General features: G+C 38.5%; 1 protein-coding gene across 2 annotated transcripts; it reads left to right on the forward strand.

The window, feature by feature from the left end:
* Positions 1-8: 8 nt before the first annotated feature.
* METTL4 (methyltransferase like 4) lies at positions 9-18,695 on the forward strand. Of its 2 annotated transcripts, XM_014938640.1 has the most exons (9): positions 9-113; positions 754-1,265; positions 2,455-2,517; positions 4,911-5,277; positions 6,611-6,680; positions 8,534-8,708; positions 8,873-8,979; positions 9,581-9,669; positions 17,006-18,695. In XM_014938640.1, the coding sequence occupies exons 2-9, from the start codon at positions 834-836 to the stop codon at positions 17,149-17,151; spliced, it is 1,449 nt and encodes a 482-aa protein (XP_014794126.1). In that variant the 5' UTR covers positions 9-113; positions 754-833; the 3' UTR covers positions 17,152-18,695. The 2 variants fall into 2 exon arrangements, with proteins under 2 accessions (XP_014794126.1, XP_014794127.1); XM_014938641.1 differs by lacking the exons at positions 8,873-8,979; positions 9,581-9,669 and having other exon boundaries at positions 17,006-17,241.
* Positions 18,696-20,174: the final 1,479 nt, after the last annotated feature.

A 20,174-nucleotide genomic window follows, 5' to 3' on the forward strand; every position in this document is an offset into this window, starting at 1 on the left:
GCTCTCCCGGCCGCTCACCTCCTGAGCCCCCGGGTTCTCCCGGAAGTTCTTAAGCGCAAAGGTCGTGTCCGTACAACAATATGGCGGTGCCCACGTAGGGTGCAGAGTCGGCGGTAAGTGCGTGAGGTGCTGCTGTGCTATACCGAGCCCCGAGGTTTCTCCCCGGCCGCGATGAGAGGCGGAGGGCGGCCCCTTCTCTACCCACCCCGTTACGGCTTCGAGCCGCCGCGCAGCTCTTCCCCTCCGTCTCGATGGGGCTTGTGTCCGCCGTGGCGGTGAGGAGGGGGCTGCTTTTCCCGCAGGCCGCTCTTGCCGCCGATGGGTGGTGGGATGTGTCAGGGGAGTGGGTTCTGGGGACACAACCGGGCTTCCAGGGCCTGTGTACCTGCGGGGTGCCACCGGGGCCTGGCCGCTGGTCCTGCAGCTGCCCCTCTGCTTGTGCTGCTCCTGAGGGCTGCCCTTCTGAGGGTTTATACAATCGCTGTGTCACAGTGCTGTTTTCTAACTTGTTAGAAGAGTCCTCTTAGATTAAGCTTGTACGGTGTAAAATTATTAAAACTTATTTAAAATTGTCTTGATATTAAAAGGTGAAATAGGGATGCAGCAGAAGTCATGGAGGGGGGAAGCCAGCTGAAGACAGAAGTCTCTGTAGTGTGTCCTGTGCGGGCATGGCAATGTCCGTCAGAAGATAGGTGCTATTTAATAAATGGTGATAAGTCTGACAAATGAGCTTTTAAAAAAAAATTCCCACAGGAGGAGTTTGCTCCAGGAAGTGTGCATAATTGCCAGCTACGGTTTCAGGGAGTTGATTTTTCTTCCTGAAAAGGGGAGCTATGATGTCTGTGGTACATCGGCTGACAGCGGGATGGCTTGTGGATCATCTCTCTTTCATCAACCAGTGTGGTTATGAGGTCTGTGACTCCTTTGCATACTCTGGTGGTGTCAGTCTCAGTACTTCTGTCAATTCCATTGGAGATTGTCGCGCTACTTCTACCTTTGCTGCCACCTCCTCGTCAAGAGATGGTACTACTCCTGGTATTGGAGATACGATAGAAACAGAAGGTGAAACAGCAAGAAAGAGATATGTGTTTCGGGAGGAGTTCTTTGATATTTCTAAACCTCATATAGCTGCAGCTCCTGAGAAACAGCTATGGCAGGGATGCCCTGAGGTGAGTCTCACAGAAGTGACAGCCAACAACAACAGAGGGGAACACCGTGAAGGAACCAAGAGTGCCATCGGAGATTCTGTTGCCAGTGCTAGGAAGGTATGTTCTCCATAATAGTAAATTATGGTAATCCCCTGGTAAATAATATACCATAGAATAGTTCAGGTTGGAAGGGACCTTAAAGATCATCAAGTTCCAACATCCCCCTCTACCATGGGCAGGGGTACCACTCACTGGACCAACCAACTCACAGGTTGCTCAAAGCCCAATCCAACCTGGCTTTGAACATTTCCAGGGATGGGGCATCCACAGCATCTCTGGACAACCTGTTCCAGCGTCTCACCACCCTCACAGTAGAGAATTTCTTCCAGATATCTAACCTAAGTCTCCCCTCTTCTGTTTTGAAGCCATTACCCCTTGTCCTGTCACTACATGCCCATGTAAAAAGTCCTCCAGCTTTCTTGTAGGCCCCCTTCAGATACTGGAAGGCTACTATAAGGTCTCCCTAGAGCTTTCTCTTCTCCAGATTAAACAACCTCAATTCTCTCAGCATGTTAGCCACTAACATTGGCTTGCACATTTCAGTTTCCTGAGGTTATGTAGGCAAGCAGGAACTTTTCCACAAGGATTCCAAGATGCATGGAAAATGTAAGCGCTTATGAGGCTGTGCTTCTGTCCCTTGTGTCAGTAACGTGCATCCTGTGACTCAAAAGCAGTGGGTTGCTCACAAAGTACTGATTTTGTTTATGATCAGGCACTTGAGCTGAAACTGTGGTAGCTGTCAAGATTGTGGAAATTAACGAGGGAAGCACAGTATGAATTTGCTTTCAATACATAGGTTGTTCAGTACTCCTCATTATGAACCAAAATGAAAGTCACAAGTCTAAACCAACAATTGTAATAGTGAATGCCTAGGTAATTATCTCCTATTATTGGTAAACTGCGCTTGGCAGCTGAAAAAATGCCTTCTAGCATGGACTCAAAGGAGGCATGAACATGAACTGTGGCATGTGCTAGGTATTTTCAGATCCTAGTGCCATGAGTAACATAACATAACTCTAAGCCTATATACCTTGAGAATGCCTAGAGCAGCCTAGGTATTTTGAGATTGTCTTTTTGCTTATGGGACTTATTGTTGTGATAGAAAAAGACAGAGGTGGAAAGTTTCTTCTGCTTTAAAAAGAGTTATTTTGTAATTCAGGTATATTTGATTACTTATTTTTTCCTTTTGTCATGCAGTAATATGGTGTGTGTCCCCCCCCGTCCTCCCCATTTGCTCATTCTGCAGAAACGTAAAAGGAAATGTGTATTCAACCAAGGTGAACTGGATGCTTTAGAATACCATTCAAAGGCAAGTAAATAATACCTGACTTTGGGCTGTGCATGGAGTGCAAGACATGGTTGCAGACAAGTTCTATTCTTGTAGCTTGTACCACTAATGGGAAGGTCATCTCTCCAGCTCTTACATGAGCGAGTGCATAGAGAGAGCATCTTCTGTGTAGATCTGTGCAAAACAAACTAGATGTCAAACTGCAGCTGAGACACTTTGAAGAGCTGGAAGCTGCATTCACAGAACATCTTGTACTGCTATGGTTAACTGAGCGTTATATAGTGATGAGCTGAATGTTAATTGAACAGGAAATGACTGATGTGAAATAAACAGCGTAGCCTTTTCTGAAAATCAACTCATCTTTAGCATATTGGGACATTATGCTGATACTCAAAGCTTCTCTGAGAAAGGTGCTCCAAGATGTATCACTTCTGCTAATGAGAGTGGATTGTCCCCTCTAACATTTTACGTTGTCATACTAAAGCATGATGAATTAATTGGAATTCATGTCTCTATTTACGCTTATGTCAGTGATGTACTGGTGAAGTTACAACTGAATTACATTATTAATAAATCCTAGAAATGTGATCTGTGGTTTATGTTTGATGTATTCTTACTGATTTCCTAAATAGCGATGTGAACCTGAATGAGGACGTACGCTTGCTTTCCTTTGATGAAGGTCTATTGTGCTTTTTTGTTTAATTCTGTTCCTATTGGACTCTATTTAAATGACTAAATTTTTCTTCTTTTACATGGCAACAATTTTGTAGTAAACATGTACAGGTTGCTATGACAGCATGTAAAGGTCCTGTAATTGTTGTGAATAGGCCATGCATGTGCAGAATCACCTTAAAGGAGAGAACTTTGGAGTTCAGCATCCAACATGGGCTTATGAGTATGAAAACCTTTAACCTAAAATAAAGTCATTCAACAGTAAGAGTAAGGGAAGAAATGAAGAGAAGATGTTTGATGTCTGGAGACCTATGTAACTTCAAATGATTTTTAGTGAATATGCAAAAAGACAGTTTTGAAAAATCTGTGATTCCAGTTAGCCTCTGATACCGTTCACAGATTAGAATGTATGGGTTTTTAATGTATTTGTAGTGTTAAAAGTTGGCTAGTCAATTCAGATTATTTTGGTACTTATATATTTAGAATAATTTTCAAAAACAACCCCAACAACCCCATATTTGTGTCTGCCAGTGAAAGTAGGCATTGAATCCATTTGTCAGTTTCAGTTGGAGTCAACATATGCAACAGTACAAAATACGCTAAATTCCTTCAGCAGCCACTTGTTAAAACTACTGTTTAAATTGCTTGATAGTCAAGAGGCTTTCTCCACCTGCTAATTAACACATGGGTGTGAGAAGAAAAGCTATCTTCAGTAATTCATCTGTACAACTTGTAGCATTGCTAAAAACATAGTTATTAATTCTGTTAAAGCAGCATCAACTTTTACTATGAAAACCTAGGTACTGAAAAATTGTGACTCTGTCCCCTCAGGTATCTTTATGGTGGTGCTATTAAAGAAAACATGAAAAAGATATAAATTCTGTGTCGTCCCCCCCCATTTATTTGGAAATTGTAATGAAGAATATTTTGTAAAAACATCTTGTAAAGTTGAGGATTCCATAATCGGGAGCTTTAGAAATCATAAGAAGTATTTGAAACCTTAGATAAAGCCACTGTAACTGGCAATATCAATATTCTATATGAACAGAAACACCTCATTGGTAATTAAAGCTCATAAAGCTTCAATGATTTGGGAATAAACTAGGTCTCCAAACTTTGCTAAGAGAAGGTGCCAAAGTGAATGAGAGTATATATAGATCCAAGTATCTTGTCTTTCTGGACTCGTTGTTAGATTGTTTGAGAGGCATGTCACTTATTAGAATTTGATTTTGCAATTTTTCTAACTTAATTTGATTAACTTACTGTACTTCCATGTTACTCTTAAAATGCATGAAGTATTGTTTTTTGAATTCAATTAAAATGTGGAAAAATACTGATTTTTAGATCCCAGTATACATCCCAATTAAAAATATGTTTATGGGCACAGTAACCCAAAAATAGATTGAAGTTTTAATTTATACTTCAAATTACTGCTGTGAATTTTTTTGTTTGGAACAATAATATTCCACCTCTATTGTCTGTGAAGTGTTTTATTCACTAGTCTCTCCCTCTTTCTTTATCCCAGCTTCTAATTATTGCCACTGTACCAAAAAAAACCAACAAAAGTTAGGATGGCCTCATTAGCATGCCCTTGTAGTTTTCGAGTCAATGATTTTGGTATTTGGGAAGGATCCTTTTCCCACTCTGCAAGGTGAAAATGTTTTGATTTCTGTCTCATTGCTTGATCAAGTAGACGCTTGAAAGATTGTTTCTTTTTCTCCTGATTCCTTATGTCCATACAGGTCAGGAAGCTCATTTGGGAAGGCACTTTGTGTTTAGTCCAAGAAGGACTCAAAAGTGGTTTTCTTTACCGCGCTACTGCAGAACTCAGTTGCAGGGAGAATGTTGTTCCTGGACCTGTTGGCTGTGGGTTGGCTGAATTATGTGAAATGGCAAAGCAGCTTCCAGCTGTGAATGAAAGCGACCATCAAGTTGTACATCTGCTAGATGATGAAATCTCCATTCCAGAGCAGGACCTGCTTTCATGTGTTACGGAAAACAGCTCAAGCAGTGCAAAGATAGTTGTGTTAATGGGGCAGAAGTACTTGGTGCCACCAAAAAGCAGTTTCCTTTTATCTGATATTTCATGTTTACAGCCCCTGCTGAACTGTAAGTATCTCTAGGCATTAGAATTTAGCACTTCTGTCCTGCCTCAGAAGAGCAATTAACATCAAGATAACTTCATCTGCTCGATGAACAGATTTTAATATACAATATCACGCTGATAAAAATGCCACTTTGAAAGCTTGCAGCAACATTTCCTAACTTTGTGCAAATAGGTTTTCAGAGGAATTTTGAATGGTTAGGAACTCATGTCATGAATCTCAGCCACAGCATTTTACATGATGCCCAAAATACGGTAATTTGTGGGCATGTTCTGAGCCACTGTGAGAATGGAAGTCACAAAAATGCAGTAAATTGGTATTAGCTATGCTGCTTAGTCCCTGTTTTGCAGAATGAGGCTGTATAATAGATAAGTCTGTGCTGCTGGAGCAGCATTCCTTCTGTCTTGACTTTTAGCTAGATTAGACCAGGGGAGAGAGATGAGATTATGTACCTTAAAGCAAGGATATCCCTTACAGATTCATCCTGTTCGGTGGCAGAGTCTGTTTAGATAGGCATGAGCTGCTTGTGAAACCAACCCCAGTGTCCCTCAGAGAAGCTGCTGCACCCAGCTGGAGGTGAACGCCACTTTGGCAAGACCACGAGTAGCAAACATGAGTTGACTTCTCAGCGGCTACACCTCATAGCTGAGAGTATTGGGAAATATAAAATTGAAGAGTCCTGTTCTTTCATATATATTCTATCCTCCAACTAAAGTAAATCCTGCTTTTCCCATGAAAACTCTTTCAGTTCTCTTTCTCTTGTCCCTTAATTTCCATTTCACGCTCTGGGTCTAGCTCTCTCTCTCTTCACCTCCAGTATTGCAAAACACAGTTTTGCAGGGCTGGTTTGGAGCTCTGTGTGTCCTAGTTGGCCTGATGGAAGATCAAACAGGACAGGAATCTTGTGTTCAGGGCTGCAGCCTTTCTTTCAGCTGGCTGCCTCATTACGGAGCTGCTGGTAGGAAGCTCAAACAAATTTTCATCTTTGAGACTTGCATTCTGCTATCAGGTTTTTTTTTTTTTTTTAAAAGTCCCCAAGGTGTTCAAAATTTCTTAGGGGGATCTGGCACAGATCACATAAATGTCTTTTCCTTAGGTTAATCAGCCTAAAAATATCTGAAGTATATAATTATCTGGATTAAAACAAGCATGCTAGAAGTCTTTTACCTTCTTATTTGGAAAAAACAGAAGAAAATTGTGGGTTTGCTGCATAATTGGCTCTTTAAGTGTTGTCTGAATGTGAGTAGCTAAGCCTTCATAAGTTTTAACTAGTAGACTTATTTTAAAACTAATTTAAAACTAATTTACAGGCTTTTTTTTGTAATTTCACTTCCCAGACAAGAAAAAATATGATGTAATTGTGATTGACCCACCATGGGAGAACAAGTCCGTTAAAAGAAGTAACAGGTAAATCTTATTTTAAAATCAAACAAACATTTTTGTTTTAGCTTACATTTTATTATAAATTAATGTTTTGATATACTCATGCAATCCAAGACCAACATAACTGTGAGACTGTATCTTAAACTAGCAAATATTCTGGCATGTGTCTACCTTCAAGTCTATGAAATGTCTCAGGGATTTCACTGAAATGGCTTGGATACTTTGCCTGCAAAATATTTGCAAGAGTAGATCTTAAATTACCAAACTGCTGAGAGAATGTTAGTCCTTGAGACTTAACAGGAAAGCCTGGAGTCAACTGTTTTGTAAGGCCCAGATCATGCAGATATTAATTTGAAATGAATAGGTTTACTTTAGTGGGCATAAGTAGATAAATGTGTATTTCCAGGACTGAGGTCCAATTTAGAAGTTTTAGTTTTTTAAATTTTTTTTTTTTTAAATTTGAGTTGTAGTTTGAGCTTCAGTCTGGTGGGTAGAAGAGAGGAAGTGATGATGCAGCAGTAAAATCCTCAAGTGCAATAGGAACTTTCAGAGTACTGTAGTTTATGAAGTCATTAATTTAAAATTTTATGGGCTTCCTTCTCCACTGAGTAACATCAAGCTTATGCCAGTAGAGCTCTCTTGATTACCATAGAATTGTATCCATGTGAAAGAAGGGCGGGCAGGAATTATATCCTTACAACTTTCTAGAATAATGTCTGCTGTAGCTTTGAAGCTTGTTAAGAAGACATAATTTGAAGATGCAGGGACTGATTAGTAGGCTTTACTTTGAAAGCCCTACAGAAACCTCTAGAAATCCATAGTTAAACTCATTCAAGTGTTTTTCTTAACGATGTAAGTTACTCAAAGGAAAACTGGTTATTCACAGGCATGAATTAGGCATCAAGACCCTCTCTCCCTTACAAAATAAAGGGAAAAGGTGGAAGAGCTATTGCTGCTGTTACTTACCTTGTTGACGGCTAATCTTTGTTAAGCATTTCACATCTTGTGAATCTTGTTTTCTCTGTGCAGTCTAATCCAGGAGGTATTTTGGATTTTATCCTTTTTACTTGTTTCTCACTGTTGCACTGTATAGGGAACTCAGGCACCTGGACACCTACTGGGTGGAGTGCCCATGTTTTTGATGTTGCAAGGTGTAGGTTCCAAAAATTGCAACTCACTAATAGCGTAGAATAGCATTGTGAGAAAAATGGTAGAACAGCATCTGTATTCATCAATGTAACATAAAGTTAGCTCAAAAATGTGCGAAACTCTTCTGAGTAACCTAGAGAACTTTTGCCATGAATGGTAATTTAAAAACAATGAATAACTTCTGCAAATAATTGGAGAACTGATTACTCTTTTATGACCTTTTAACTTGTCAGTCAAGCTAGTGTTTCCCTTGCACTTTTAAATGACTCACTTGTCATTTTCATTCAGAAGAGAGATTGGTTATTATGAAAAGTGAATAATGTTACATTGACTGAAGAGCTACTTTGCACTAAATGGCTTTGTTCTGGCGTAAAGATGAGAGTATTGAATTACATATGATAGTTCTTAAATTAAACACGAGCTTTTAAATTAAATGTGGGCTTTTAGACTTCTTCAGAATCACAACTCATAATACTTTATTTGGGGGAATAGTAGAAATATGCAGTTAAAGGTTCTGCTCGGTAAAACTTAAGTACATACACTAATGATTTTATATGAGAATCTATCAGATATGGCCACTGGGTGTCAGTCTTGGTACATTTTTATGATTTGTCAGGAGATAATTCTTGAAATGTCTTGGCTGTGTAGTTTCTTTATCTGTTTGTGTTGCTTTGCAATTTTTGTATTTGGTATACACTAACTTGGTTTCTCACTGTACTGGCGTATAGGTACAGCTACTTGTCTTCATGGCAAATCAAGCAGATTCCTGTACCAGCACTCGCTGCTCCAAATTGCCTTGTAGTCACGTGGGTGACTAATAGACAGAAACACTTACGGTTTGTTAAGGATGAACTGTATCCTCATTGGTCTGTGAAGACACTTGCCGAGTGGCATTGGGTAAAAGTAAGTTCTCAATTTGTTTTGTTGCTTTCTTGGGGACTCAGAGGGCTTGCACTATGACACTTTATATTCTTATAATTCGTCTATTTATTATCACATCAAAGAAAATGTCTCAAGAAATTGTGAATGAAAATCTTCCACTGTGTATTTTTAACTCTTTATGTTAGATTACTAGAGCTGGAGAATTTGTATTGCCTTTGGATTCTTTACACAAAAAGCCCTATGAAGTTCTTGTATTGGGGAGAGTACAAGGAGATGTAGAAGAAGCCTTAAGGTATGCTGGGGATATTTATGGTAAATGTCTTTTTGAGGCAGCTAGGATTCTCTTTCTATGTATCACTTGTTCATTATATAATACAATGTCCCAAAATCTTATCTTGGTGTCATCTTTTGGCTGATTTTGGACCTAAAAATAGCTTTACTAGCTTTGGGATGAGGTAGTGCTTTAGTGAGATTGAAGGGTGGAAACCCTTGCCTGTTCCGTGTTTCTGTCTCTGTTGGTGAACTGGCTCAGATAAAGCCTTGTGGATGGGACTTCATTTGCTGACAGGTTCTCTTGGACCATGAGCCCTTGGCACAGGCTGGTGCCGTTTTAAGGATGCTGATCTTTTTCTACACATGAAAACATACAGGCCTATGTTGTTTATTCTCAATGGCTTCGTATGGCTATTGTTAACCACATTTTCTATAGTCTCGGTGATTTCATAAACAGTCCTTTTATGTATGATGGCTAAGCAACACTTAACTTCCCTTCAACTTACCTGGAGTTTGGCTGTGTGTTACCTCCTATCTGGTGTAGCTCTGTGAGACCTGCAGCATCACATTTGGTGGTATTCATTCTCATATGCCTTTTCTTGTTCTGATTTATGCGACAGGAAATCTGAAGATGTCCTTCCAATTCCAGAACATAAGTTAATTGTCAGCATACCTTGCAGTCTTCATTCACATAAACCCCCTCTTACTGGTACGTTTTGTTTTGTTGTGTAATGTTTCTGTAGGGCATTGGACTTGGATGATTGAAATGCTGTACCTAGAATGAGAGACCTTTATATATGAAGTGCCTAAATTTCTCATATGCCAAGCAATTTTGCTCAAGAGGACTTGTGGTTCCTCGACGTTTCTAGAAACGTCAGGCACCTAAGTTTTTGTGTCTAAAAATGGATATGAAAAGTAGAACTTGAAGCATTGTGTGAATGTTTTGGGTAGACACGTACACAAAAGTCGCATTTTTTTTAAAATTTGTGTTTTAAATGCTGCAGGAACAGTTTGCAGATACTGTATATATGGAGTTATGCCAAATGACCTAAAGTTCCTGGGGAGGGGGGGGAAACCTTTGGGAGTATATAAAATAGGATATATGTGGCAACAAAGGGCACGGACTTTGCCAAGTGATGAAGCCAAGACATTTAATGTTTCATTTTTACAACATATATAGTTTCTCTCTTTTGATCACGTGCCGTGCTCTCTACACAGACAGGTTGTGGGGGCCTGTCCATGACCTGTTATGAGCAATAGAATTGGCCACATAAAAGTGTTCATGCCCAGGCCAATTAGTCATTATTATTTGTTTTGTTATATTGTTATCTATTTGCTAGCTTTCTATCTATTTTGCTGCCTTCACATTATCATAGAAGGACATTGTTTACTGTTCTCAAGGCTTCCTTCCCATCACTGCAAGAACACCTGCCGAGCTCTTGCTCAGCAGTGTGTCTCCACGATTCCTCACTCCCCACAGATATGTTCTACTTTGATAATAAAAGCTGAAACCTCTTTCTTTATTATGTCATCCTGAAAGAAATGTTTTTATTTCTTCATGACCTGCTTATATGTTTGCACTACAGTTGCATCTTTAAGTCCAAAATCTTAATTATTTTAAAATTATTAACAACAGGTAACAAATAGGGCATGCCCTGCTTGTTTCTGAGGTGCTGTGTTTGATTTACTGAAATTGATGCAGTAACTCCAACCAGCCAGTTGGTGTGGGTATGAATTCAACTTTTGAGAGTTTTTGTCCAAAGGATTTGAAGATTTCTGTGTGATACCCTACCTTTTGCACATTGTTCTGGGGCAAGCTTACTTTGCCTAATTCCATCAGTAGAAATTCATACTTCCTCCATCATTATAGCACCTGAGTGCCTTACAATGCTATGTAAGAATTAAATACCTCTCACAAAAGCAGTTTCATCCTCCTCCAAGGGGAAAACTCGTGATGAATCTGCAGGCATTCCTGGTGCACATGGAGCTATGTACTCACATCGGAAAAGGCAGGTAGAGAAAACGCATAATGCTGTTGGAGAGACATCACAGTTTGCTTCATGCTTTCCTTTTTCTCTTCTGAAATTTCAGTTAGGAAGAAATTTCTTCAGAAAAGTTTCGGTTAGGAAGCTGATCTGGACAGTTGTTACATGTTCAGGGATGCTTTAAAATTTGTATTTAGTAAATTAATGTACGTGTATATATGCTTTTTCAAAAACTAGAGAAGATGCATGCTTTGGTTAGCTAAAATAAGTTTAAAATAATCGAAATTTCAGTTAGGAAGAAATTTCTTCTGAAAAGTTTCGGTTAGGAAGCTGATCTGAACAGTTGTTACACATTCAGGGATGCTTTAAAATTTGTATTTTGGGCTTGTATTTATTAAATTAATGTACGTGTATATATGCCTTTTCAAAAACTAGAGAAGGCACATACTTTGGTTAGCTAAAATAAGTTTAAAATAATAGGCAATTCTAGGAGGATCTTTTTGCAGTTCTGAAGCCACATCTTTAAGAATTAGGGTTACGGCAGGAAGTGTACGTGTTTGTTTAAGCTAATGAACGGTGGGATAATGATTTGTGAGGCAGCCACCTAGGGCCTCTAATCTTTTTGCAATTTTGAAGCCCACATCTTTAAGAATTAGGGTTACAGCAGGAAGTATATGTGTTTGTTTAAGCTAATGAACGGTGGGATAATGATTTGTGAGGCAGCCACCTAGGGCCTCTTTAGAAAACCAGTAGTTAGCAGCACACTCAGACACAAACAAGAAACTTGTGAGCTATCCAAGGGTGCGAAACAGCAGCTTGTATGTATTACAGAGAGTTCTAGTGCCAGAATTGGAACATTGCTTTTGTAGGGCAGAATCTAGGCACCATTATGGGGAAATCTTTATAAGTCATGATCCTGAATGGGTTTTGAAAGAAATTGCCTCTGCTAATTTATATATTTCTTGAGTCTTTACTTGAATGCTGACGTTTGATACTGTTGTGCAGCCCTTATGTTTCTATTTGAAAAACTAATTTGCTGTTGAGCGACATCAGCGACTTAGAAGGTTTTTACAAAATTCCGTGTGTATCCTACAGTTTCAGCAGCTCCATTCAGAAGGTGGTTATGGCGTGAAAAGGTGGGCCGAAAGCTAATTGCAGATGCTTTGACTTCAGTGTTGTAAAAGGGTATGGCTTTTGTGATCGGACAGTATTCTCAAGCGGCCAGTAGAGAGAGCAGCCGAGCTGCATCCTAGGGTGGTTCAAAAGAAATTAGAACAGAAGCAGAGATTTGGCAATGGGGGAGAAGGACACTTGATGAGTCACACACATTCTTTATGCTTTGTTTAAGTAGTAACAAAGCCAAAAATATTAGTATTTACTGATGCTGTCTGGCACTTTTTATTTCTCGTTACTTTTGTAAAGGCTGTATGTTGGTACATATGTAGCCACTTAATGACTGATTATAACAGTTTATCTCTCTGGGGGAAGAGAAAGATGTAAATTAAAGTAAGCCATCAAATAGAGATATTTGGGTTCCTACAGTGCGTTTAACCATGAAATTGCAACTGTAGGGGTTTTTGGTGATGCATGTGCTGTGTTCAATGCTTAGAGCTTTAATATGTCATTGTAAATGTACTTAAAATTTCATTTTAACACATTTGCATAAAGAAGCTTATTACTCCTGGTTCTGGTTCAAATAACAGCAGGTTTTCTTCCTAATTCAATTCAGTGTTGCTCTTAGAAGACATAGAAGGTACTCTGTTACACAGACGGTGTGAGGTAATGGAGAACTTCAGACATCTTTTTTCCTTTTCCTGTTTTATAGATTCTTCTTGTTATAGACATTTCTTCTTCAATTTTTAAGTATGTACATCTATGGCTAGAAAATAATACAGAGTATGCCTAAAAACATTGGAATTGATTCTTGGCTGTGTTCTAGACACTTTGTATATTTCCAGTAGAAGAGTGCAATGGTAAGTCTTTGGAACTCCCTTCCCCTGTAGCAACCCTGGCTTGTTAGGCTGTGTTATAAAAGTGATCTTGGAAGTAAAAAGAAGTAAATGCCTTTTGTGCACCTTGTGAAGCCTTAGTTTTAGACTAATTGATAGGTCCGTCAACATCAAGGTTGAACGTTAAGCTCAGATGCAGATATGTAAAGCCATCTTTGTGCTGAGTTTCATATCTTTTTCTGGTCCTACTCTGTTCAAGGATTAGGCAAACTGGGCAATAATTGCAAACATTACAAACTCTTTTGAAGGGTTACTATGAAATGAGTTCAGTCCTATGCTTGGTGTATTGTATGGCTCACAGATCAAACAGCAAAAAGCCAACAAAGTAATTTTCACTTTAGAGCTTGCTTTTTAGGTAACAGAAGCTCAAAAGATAAGGGGAAGCTGTTGCTTGTTTCAAAAGTGATTCCTCGTTTTGCTTATGTAAACATTTTTAGCAGGGTGCATCTTCAATGCATGTTTGGGGTTAAGAGTAAGCAGGTGTGGCAGGTATCCTGCCTGACCACTGGATCGCGCTTGAGAAGGAAGTGGGTTTTCCAGAAGATCAGTGTTATATCTACCAGCCGACTTTGTGCTGACATTGTGTGTCCTAGGGCACTACATGTATAGGTGTCTGTGTTGTTCTCATGGTATTTATTACACCTGCAAGTGATAAAGAATAATCTCTTTATCGTGTATGTAAGTTGTTTATTGTCAGTGGTATCTGTCAGCAGATGGAAGTAAATGTTGGTGGTTTTTTTTTTTTGTTGTTGATGGGTTTTTTTAAAAAATCTATTCCTGTTGTAGAAAAACTTAATATTTGATCTTTCTACTGATGAAGGTCCTCTAACCTGTTGTCAGAGGAAGAATGTCCAGAGTTTTCTTAAGGGCTGCAACTCAGATGTAGCTTCTTTGTTAGGCTTTTATATCACCAGAAGGCTATAAATTACAAATTGAACACTGACTTTTCCTATTTTGAGGAAACCAGTGTAATGAGATTTTATGCCAACAAAATACAGCCACATTATTGCCCTCTTGATATGGTAATTTTCATTGCAGTGGAAGTTGCTGCCTGATGTGATTATGTAAATACATACAACCTAGCAATGAAAAATCATACTATAATGTGATCTTGAATTACATATAATGTCTCTTTTAAAAAAAAAAAACCTCTGACAAAAAAGACATCCCCCTCGGCCCTGCTCTGGCAGCAGGAGGAGAGATTCCTGGGACTTCCTGTTTAAATTCTTTAACCAAATCAATTGAAAGATTGGCACAACCCTCCTGCCTCTGCTGAACTGATCTGTTTTTTGGCTACATCTATTTTCCTTTTTGGGAAACCAATCTTTGAGGTTGGTTGAATCTCTTAAGTCTGCTTTTCAAATTTGTTCTCTTAGGCATGGATGTATTTGGTGCTTAGTAAACTGCTTTTGATTACTGGGCTTTGTGCTGTGATGATATTTTTAATCTATACATTTTGAGAACAAATGTCAACATTACTAATGTGCTTTTAATGAAATTTTGTCACCTAAGTAATTGATTCCTCTACTAAGAAGCCTGTATAAAGCACGATATAGTTCCCCTTCGGTTTTATGTGGAAGGTGGAAAAAAGTCATATAAAGCCTGATTCTGCGGTAGGCTTTGCATAATCTCATGCTCATTAGGGTCAAAAAGATACCCTACAGATGTGGGGATCTGCTCACAGAGAGCTTATTGAAAGCTTTGGACCTTTGCTTTCAGTTGTCTCTTCCTTCTGTGGAGAAAGTGCAACCTCCTGCAACATGGATTTTCTTAGATGATCAAGAGAATACATTTTTGGAAGACTTTATTGAAAGTCATAAAATCATAGAATGGTTTGGGTTGGAGGGGACCTTTAAAGGTCTTGTAGTCCAACCCCCCCTGCAATAAGCAGGGACATCTTCAACTCCATCAGGTTACTCAGAGCCCCGTCCAGCCAGACCTTGAACGTCTCCAGGGGTGGAGCATTTACCACATCTCATGGCAGCCTGTCCCAGTGTTTCACCACTCTCATTGTAAAAAAATCTTCTTCCTTATGTTGTCTTAATCTACCCTCTACAGTTTAAAACCATTGCCCCTTCTCCTGTTGCAACAGGCCTTGATAAAATGTCCCTCCCTATCTACCCTGGAGGCCCCTTTTAAGTACTGAAAGGCTGCAATAAGGTCTCCCCAGAACCTTCTCTTCTCCAGGCTGAACAACCCCAACTCTCTCAGCCTGTCGTCATAGGAGAGGTGCTCCATCCCTCTGTATTAGCAGCAAATTGTGCACAAGAAATCCTTAGCTCAGTAAAGTATGGAAAAAGAACAATAAATTTTACCACTCTTTTTTTTTTAATATGGTGGGTTTGGAAAATGGTATAATACCAGCTACTCATAAGTGGTGTCTAATTAGATGAACTCCCGTGACACCCAATAGCAATGTTCAGCACAGCAAGTTTTCTGTCAGAATATACATTTTTCCTCTAAACCTCCCAAACTCTTCTCTGCAAATGTTAGACTTGTTTAAACATTTTAGCTCGCCTCTGAAAGAAGCAGGTTTTTAGAATAAGATTCCTGCTGGTAGCAGGATTTTTTAGATTAAAAGCTGCCTTGATAATAACCCATCTGAGACATTTATTTGACATTTGTTAAAGATTGGTGGAAGGAGAATAGATTTATATGCCATGCCAAAAATACAAGAAAGTCTGGAAACACCTATTACAAAATACTTATGAAAAAGTTTTGAATGGATTGACAAGCTCAGCTGGGATCTCACAGGGAGTCTCTGATGGGCAAACTTGATGCAAAAAGTCAGAACTTGGATTGCACCAAAAAAACCCCCCAAATAAAACCATTCCCTCTCATACTTTGATGTATGCTGATTGGATTTATTTTTGCTTTCTGCAATGATCCTGTCTGAAGAGACTGAGTCAAATAGCATAATGTTGGATTTATGAGTTGTGTTTTTAAACTACAGAAATTCAGAAACCACTGGGATATCTGGACAAAAATGACCAAGATATCCTTTGGAAAAGGAAATGATTTCACAGTTGGTGTTTTTTGTCCTCAGTCACAAAAATAAAAACTTAACATGTAATTTTTAGTTAGATATATGTTTTTCAGTCTTTCTGCCTCTTTTGTGTTGGGTGCTCCTTAAGCGTTGACCTTTTTTATGTATGTTTTTATACATAGTATCTTTGTAGCTGTTTTCTGAAATGTAGTTAAGAATTTGTTTGACCCGACCACAAACTAAATGGCTCTCTGACAAGTAATATGCTTAACAGTAAACTGTTTGCAATAATACTTTACAGGCGAAATGCAAGATCTTTTTCTGTCGCTCCAAGAATGCCAGTAATAATTGGTGACACAATTGATGTTAACGACAGGCATCTATTTATTTGGATTTAAGCTGTAAAAAAATGCCCAACTGTAGAAGAAATTTAAGATTTATGTTACTGAATGAAATACTATGGTTGTGGTTATTTCTTCAGTTGCCAAGTTGGTTTTGGGGAAGAAGTTCTCCCTGCATTTTTATAGCCCTTTTTAGCTCTATGTCTATTTAACTGGTGTTTCTTATTTTGCATTTTAATGGTTGTCGTAGAAAAAAAAATATGCTTTTATCCCCTTAAAGATGTGGAGGAAACAAATATGATCTTAATTAAGGAAAGAATTTATTTATTTTTAGAAATGTTGACCCTGTGTTATAGGGAGTAAGTGAGTCTTTAAGAGGTGTTTGGTTGATATTAGTGAAAAATTCAGAACTCATTTATGTAGAGGCTGAAATAAATCCTCATTCCCTTTCTGTAAATGAAAACCAATAAATCAAGGCTATTGAAGGCCTTGACAGTATTGTTCAGAATCTCAAGGGCACTTATTTAAAATGACTTTCTCACTATAAATAGTCCAGGTGTTTGATGAAACCCTTGAAATTAATTTGCTGCCTCTCCCTTTTTTAATGAAACATTTCGTTTTTCATCTACTAGCAGCACAGGGGAGATTTTATTTGTTTACTATTGTTATTTGTACCTTTGTCACTGTTGTGATCTTTTTATTTTTTTTTTTCCCTCTTGCACAGCGGTTCTGGCAGAGTTTATCAAGCCAGATGTGGAATGCTTGGAGTTGTTTGCTCGCAACCTACAGCCTGGCTGGACCAGCTGGGGAAATGAAGTTTTGAAGTTTCAGCACGTTGATTATTTCACTCTTCTGCAGAATGAAAACTGAGTTGGGCCTTGTAGCTTAATTCTGAAATTCCACATCTTCCCAGCAAGTTCTTGAACTTGCCTTTATTACTGATTTACCCAGAAGATAACAGAATTCTCAAAGCGACAGAGTATCTGTTTAATGGTATCTCCATTTGTACAAGCTCGTCCTTTGTTTTGATGATACTGAGATATGTAAAAGTCCATCCTTGAGGGTGTTTTCCAAACCTCAAGAAAAGAAAAATATTTTAAAGTATTCTTACTGCAGCTATCAAATCTGAGCATTGTAAGTGTTACAGTGTTGCCTTTGTAATGTACTATTTTTAAAGAATGATATGTTACTTTTAAAGAGTGGCAATGGGAGGAAGCAGTTCTGAGTTACATATGCTTCCTTAAAGAAGGCTGTTTCTTGCAAAACAGTGGATTTTGAACTAAAATACTTATGGAGCCAGTGTATCTTCCTGCAAGTTTGTATCTGTCTATCTACCTCAGAGGAAATGAAAGGAGTGGTGCTTGTGTTAACTGGCAAATGAACTGTTGACTGACCACATTCTATGTCAAATTACACTTTTGAAAAAGTCAGCATATACTTCCTGTGTATGGCATTCATTCTTTGAATACATTGTAAATGATCGGTCTCAACATCTTATAAATTCTGCATATGCAGCTGTTAGATTTAACTGAAATTTTAACAGAATGTAAATATTTTAAAAATTCTCTTTCCTTATGTTCATGGAACATTGAAAAGCTGTGCCAGTGAGCTGTATTTTTCAGCTAGCATAAAAATAATAATTTTTTTTTTAAAGAATGGTACACTTTGCGTGTCTTTTGCTGCCCTTAGATTTGCTTTGAAAAATAAAAGGAGGAGACTTAATGAAGCCCCTGCCATGTACTTGCAGTAGTAGAGGCAGAGCTGCTGGACAAGCTGATTTTCCCGAGGGCAAGCTCCTGAGTTCTGACTGACTGTTTATAATGGGGAACAAAATGCATTGCATACCTTCGTTACATTCACTTCCTTTGTGGCAGTCTGATGAGCTGTGAAGGTTTTTAAATTAAGCTTTAAACATTAGCAGATTATTTTTTGATACTTTTGTAATAAAAATTAAAATAAAAACTCATCAGTGTACAGTTTGCAGACCCAGTTTCTATATCACCATTTAATGTCATATTTTGCCTATTGGAGCAGTAGAGTTAACAGAACAAGGAAAATGCTTTTTGTCTTTTTTTTTTTTTTTTTTTCCTTCCCTTGTTAAACATATACTCAAAATAAGTAAATAATGTAACACTGCAAGTAGTTACCAGGAAAAACACTTCTTGCTGCATGATTTCATTTAGCCTGTATTTTAAACTATCCGTACAACAAGCAGCCTTACCCAGGAGGGGTAAGATACCTTACTTTAACTACAGGGGATAAGAAGGTTCTTTATTTACTTTCGGTTTTACAAGATGTTCTCTACCTCAAGCTTCTGAGTTCCCAGGCAGAATTCCCCTCCCAAGATGGTCTCGTCCAGAACTAAATGAGTGTATGAGACTTAAGTATGGAATAAATCAAAACCGCTGAACGTACCTTGTTTTCCCTTTGTACTCTGTAACAGCACAAGAAATGATGATATTGTCTGTTCTACATCCGCTGCTATGAATGGCTCTAGATTATCTTTTAATTGCAAATAAAGGAAAGGGACAAACAGTCTTGGAGACCAGGAAACCACCTTTTTCCTCCTTTGAGCTAAGCAGCAGATCCCTTCTAAGGGAATGACTACCTTCAAGCTGTTTAAGAATTGATGCCTATTTAATTTATCATCTTTTCTGTGGAGTCCCTTTGCAAGTTGCAGCCTTCCTCTGTTTTCTGAGCTGCCGTACTCAGAACCTGACCAGCTAATTCCAGCAACTGGGAATCCAGCCTCCTGATTGTGGTTTGTATGTAGATGGCATGTGCAGGCAGGCTGTAACCTCCTCAGGCTGGAAATCAAAAATTGGAGATTGGAGTCTTAAATAATACCTGATCCTGTCATAAATAGTTATAAAATTGTAACTTCTACAGCTGCTTCCTCTGTTGCTTTTCCAGCCCTCTGGCTGTGAAGAAAACCTTGTGAATATGATAGAAATGGTGTTCTCCACCTGCAGCCAACCTGAAACTGTTGAGTTTTCTTAGGGGGAGGTTCAATATATCCCAGTTTGTGGCTATTTCAGAAATCTCAGGGTGGCATTAGCAGTTGATAGTTTCAGGGTCATTTTAAAAATGTAATTATTCACCTGTTATGCTTAATTCATAGTTTAAATAACCTCTTACGCTCTTCTAGCTGTCCCCAATCAGCCATCAGATCTTTCAGTGTCAGTCAGATGATTCCTCTGAGGCAGAATCCAAAGTGTACTGAAAAATCAGTGGAGAGTGAAGCCAGCTAAATAAAAGGACAATTTAAGATCCAATTTCCTTTTAAAAAAGAATAATATTATCTGTATCAATTGCTCTATGTTACTTTTGGTAATATGGTGATGGAAAGATGCCCTCTGTTGTGTCAAATCCTCTATAAAAAAAGAAACCTGCTCTGAAGAGTTTACAAACTTGGTAAGAAGTGACAGAACAAGGGAGAAGATAAGGATGGAGGAATGCAGGATAATAATGAGACATTCAGGCAAATGTGGTAAGTAGCAGCCTCGGCATTATGCACATCTTTGGTGCTTCTAAGAAATGATAGGTTCTTATCCCCAATTTTTAAAGAGATTTTCTGTTTTTCTATTTTGGTATGTTAAACTTCACACATTCCAAGGAAAAATAAGTGAAGTGCGTATTTTACTACCAGCATTGACAAAAGAGAAGTTTTTTTCAGTTCTAAATTCCTTCTCTGGCGGTTTGGTGAAGTGAAAAGTGTGCTCAATAATTTTCAGAAAGTGCTTTATTTGGTACATCTGCTGTTATTTTAGCAGGACAATGATAAAAACGTTCTTTCACTAGGTGTTCTCCACAACTTAAGGCCTTTTAAAATTATGTCTTATTGCAAAAAGATCTCCGTTCATAAAGCAATAAGAAGTAATGTTAAGCTATTC

Source organism: Calidris pugnax, unplaced genomic scaffold, assembly GCF_001431845.1.
Source record: "Calidris pugnax isolate Ruff unplaced genomic scaffold, ASM143184v1 scaffold13, whole genome shotgun sequence".
NCBI classification, from domain to species: Eukaryota; Metazoa; Chordata; class Aves; order Charadriiformes; family Scolopacidae; genus Calidris; species Calidris pugnax.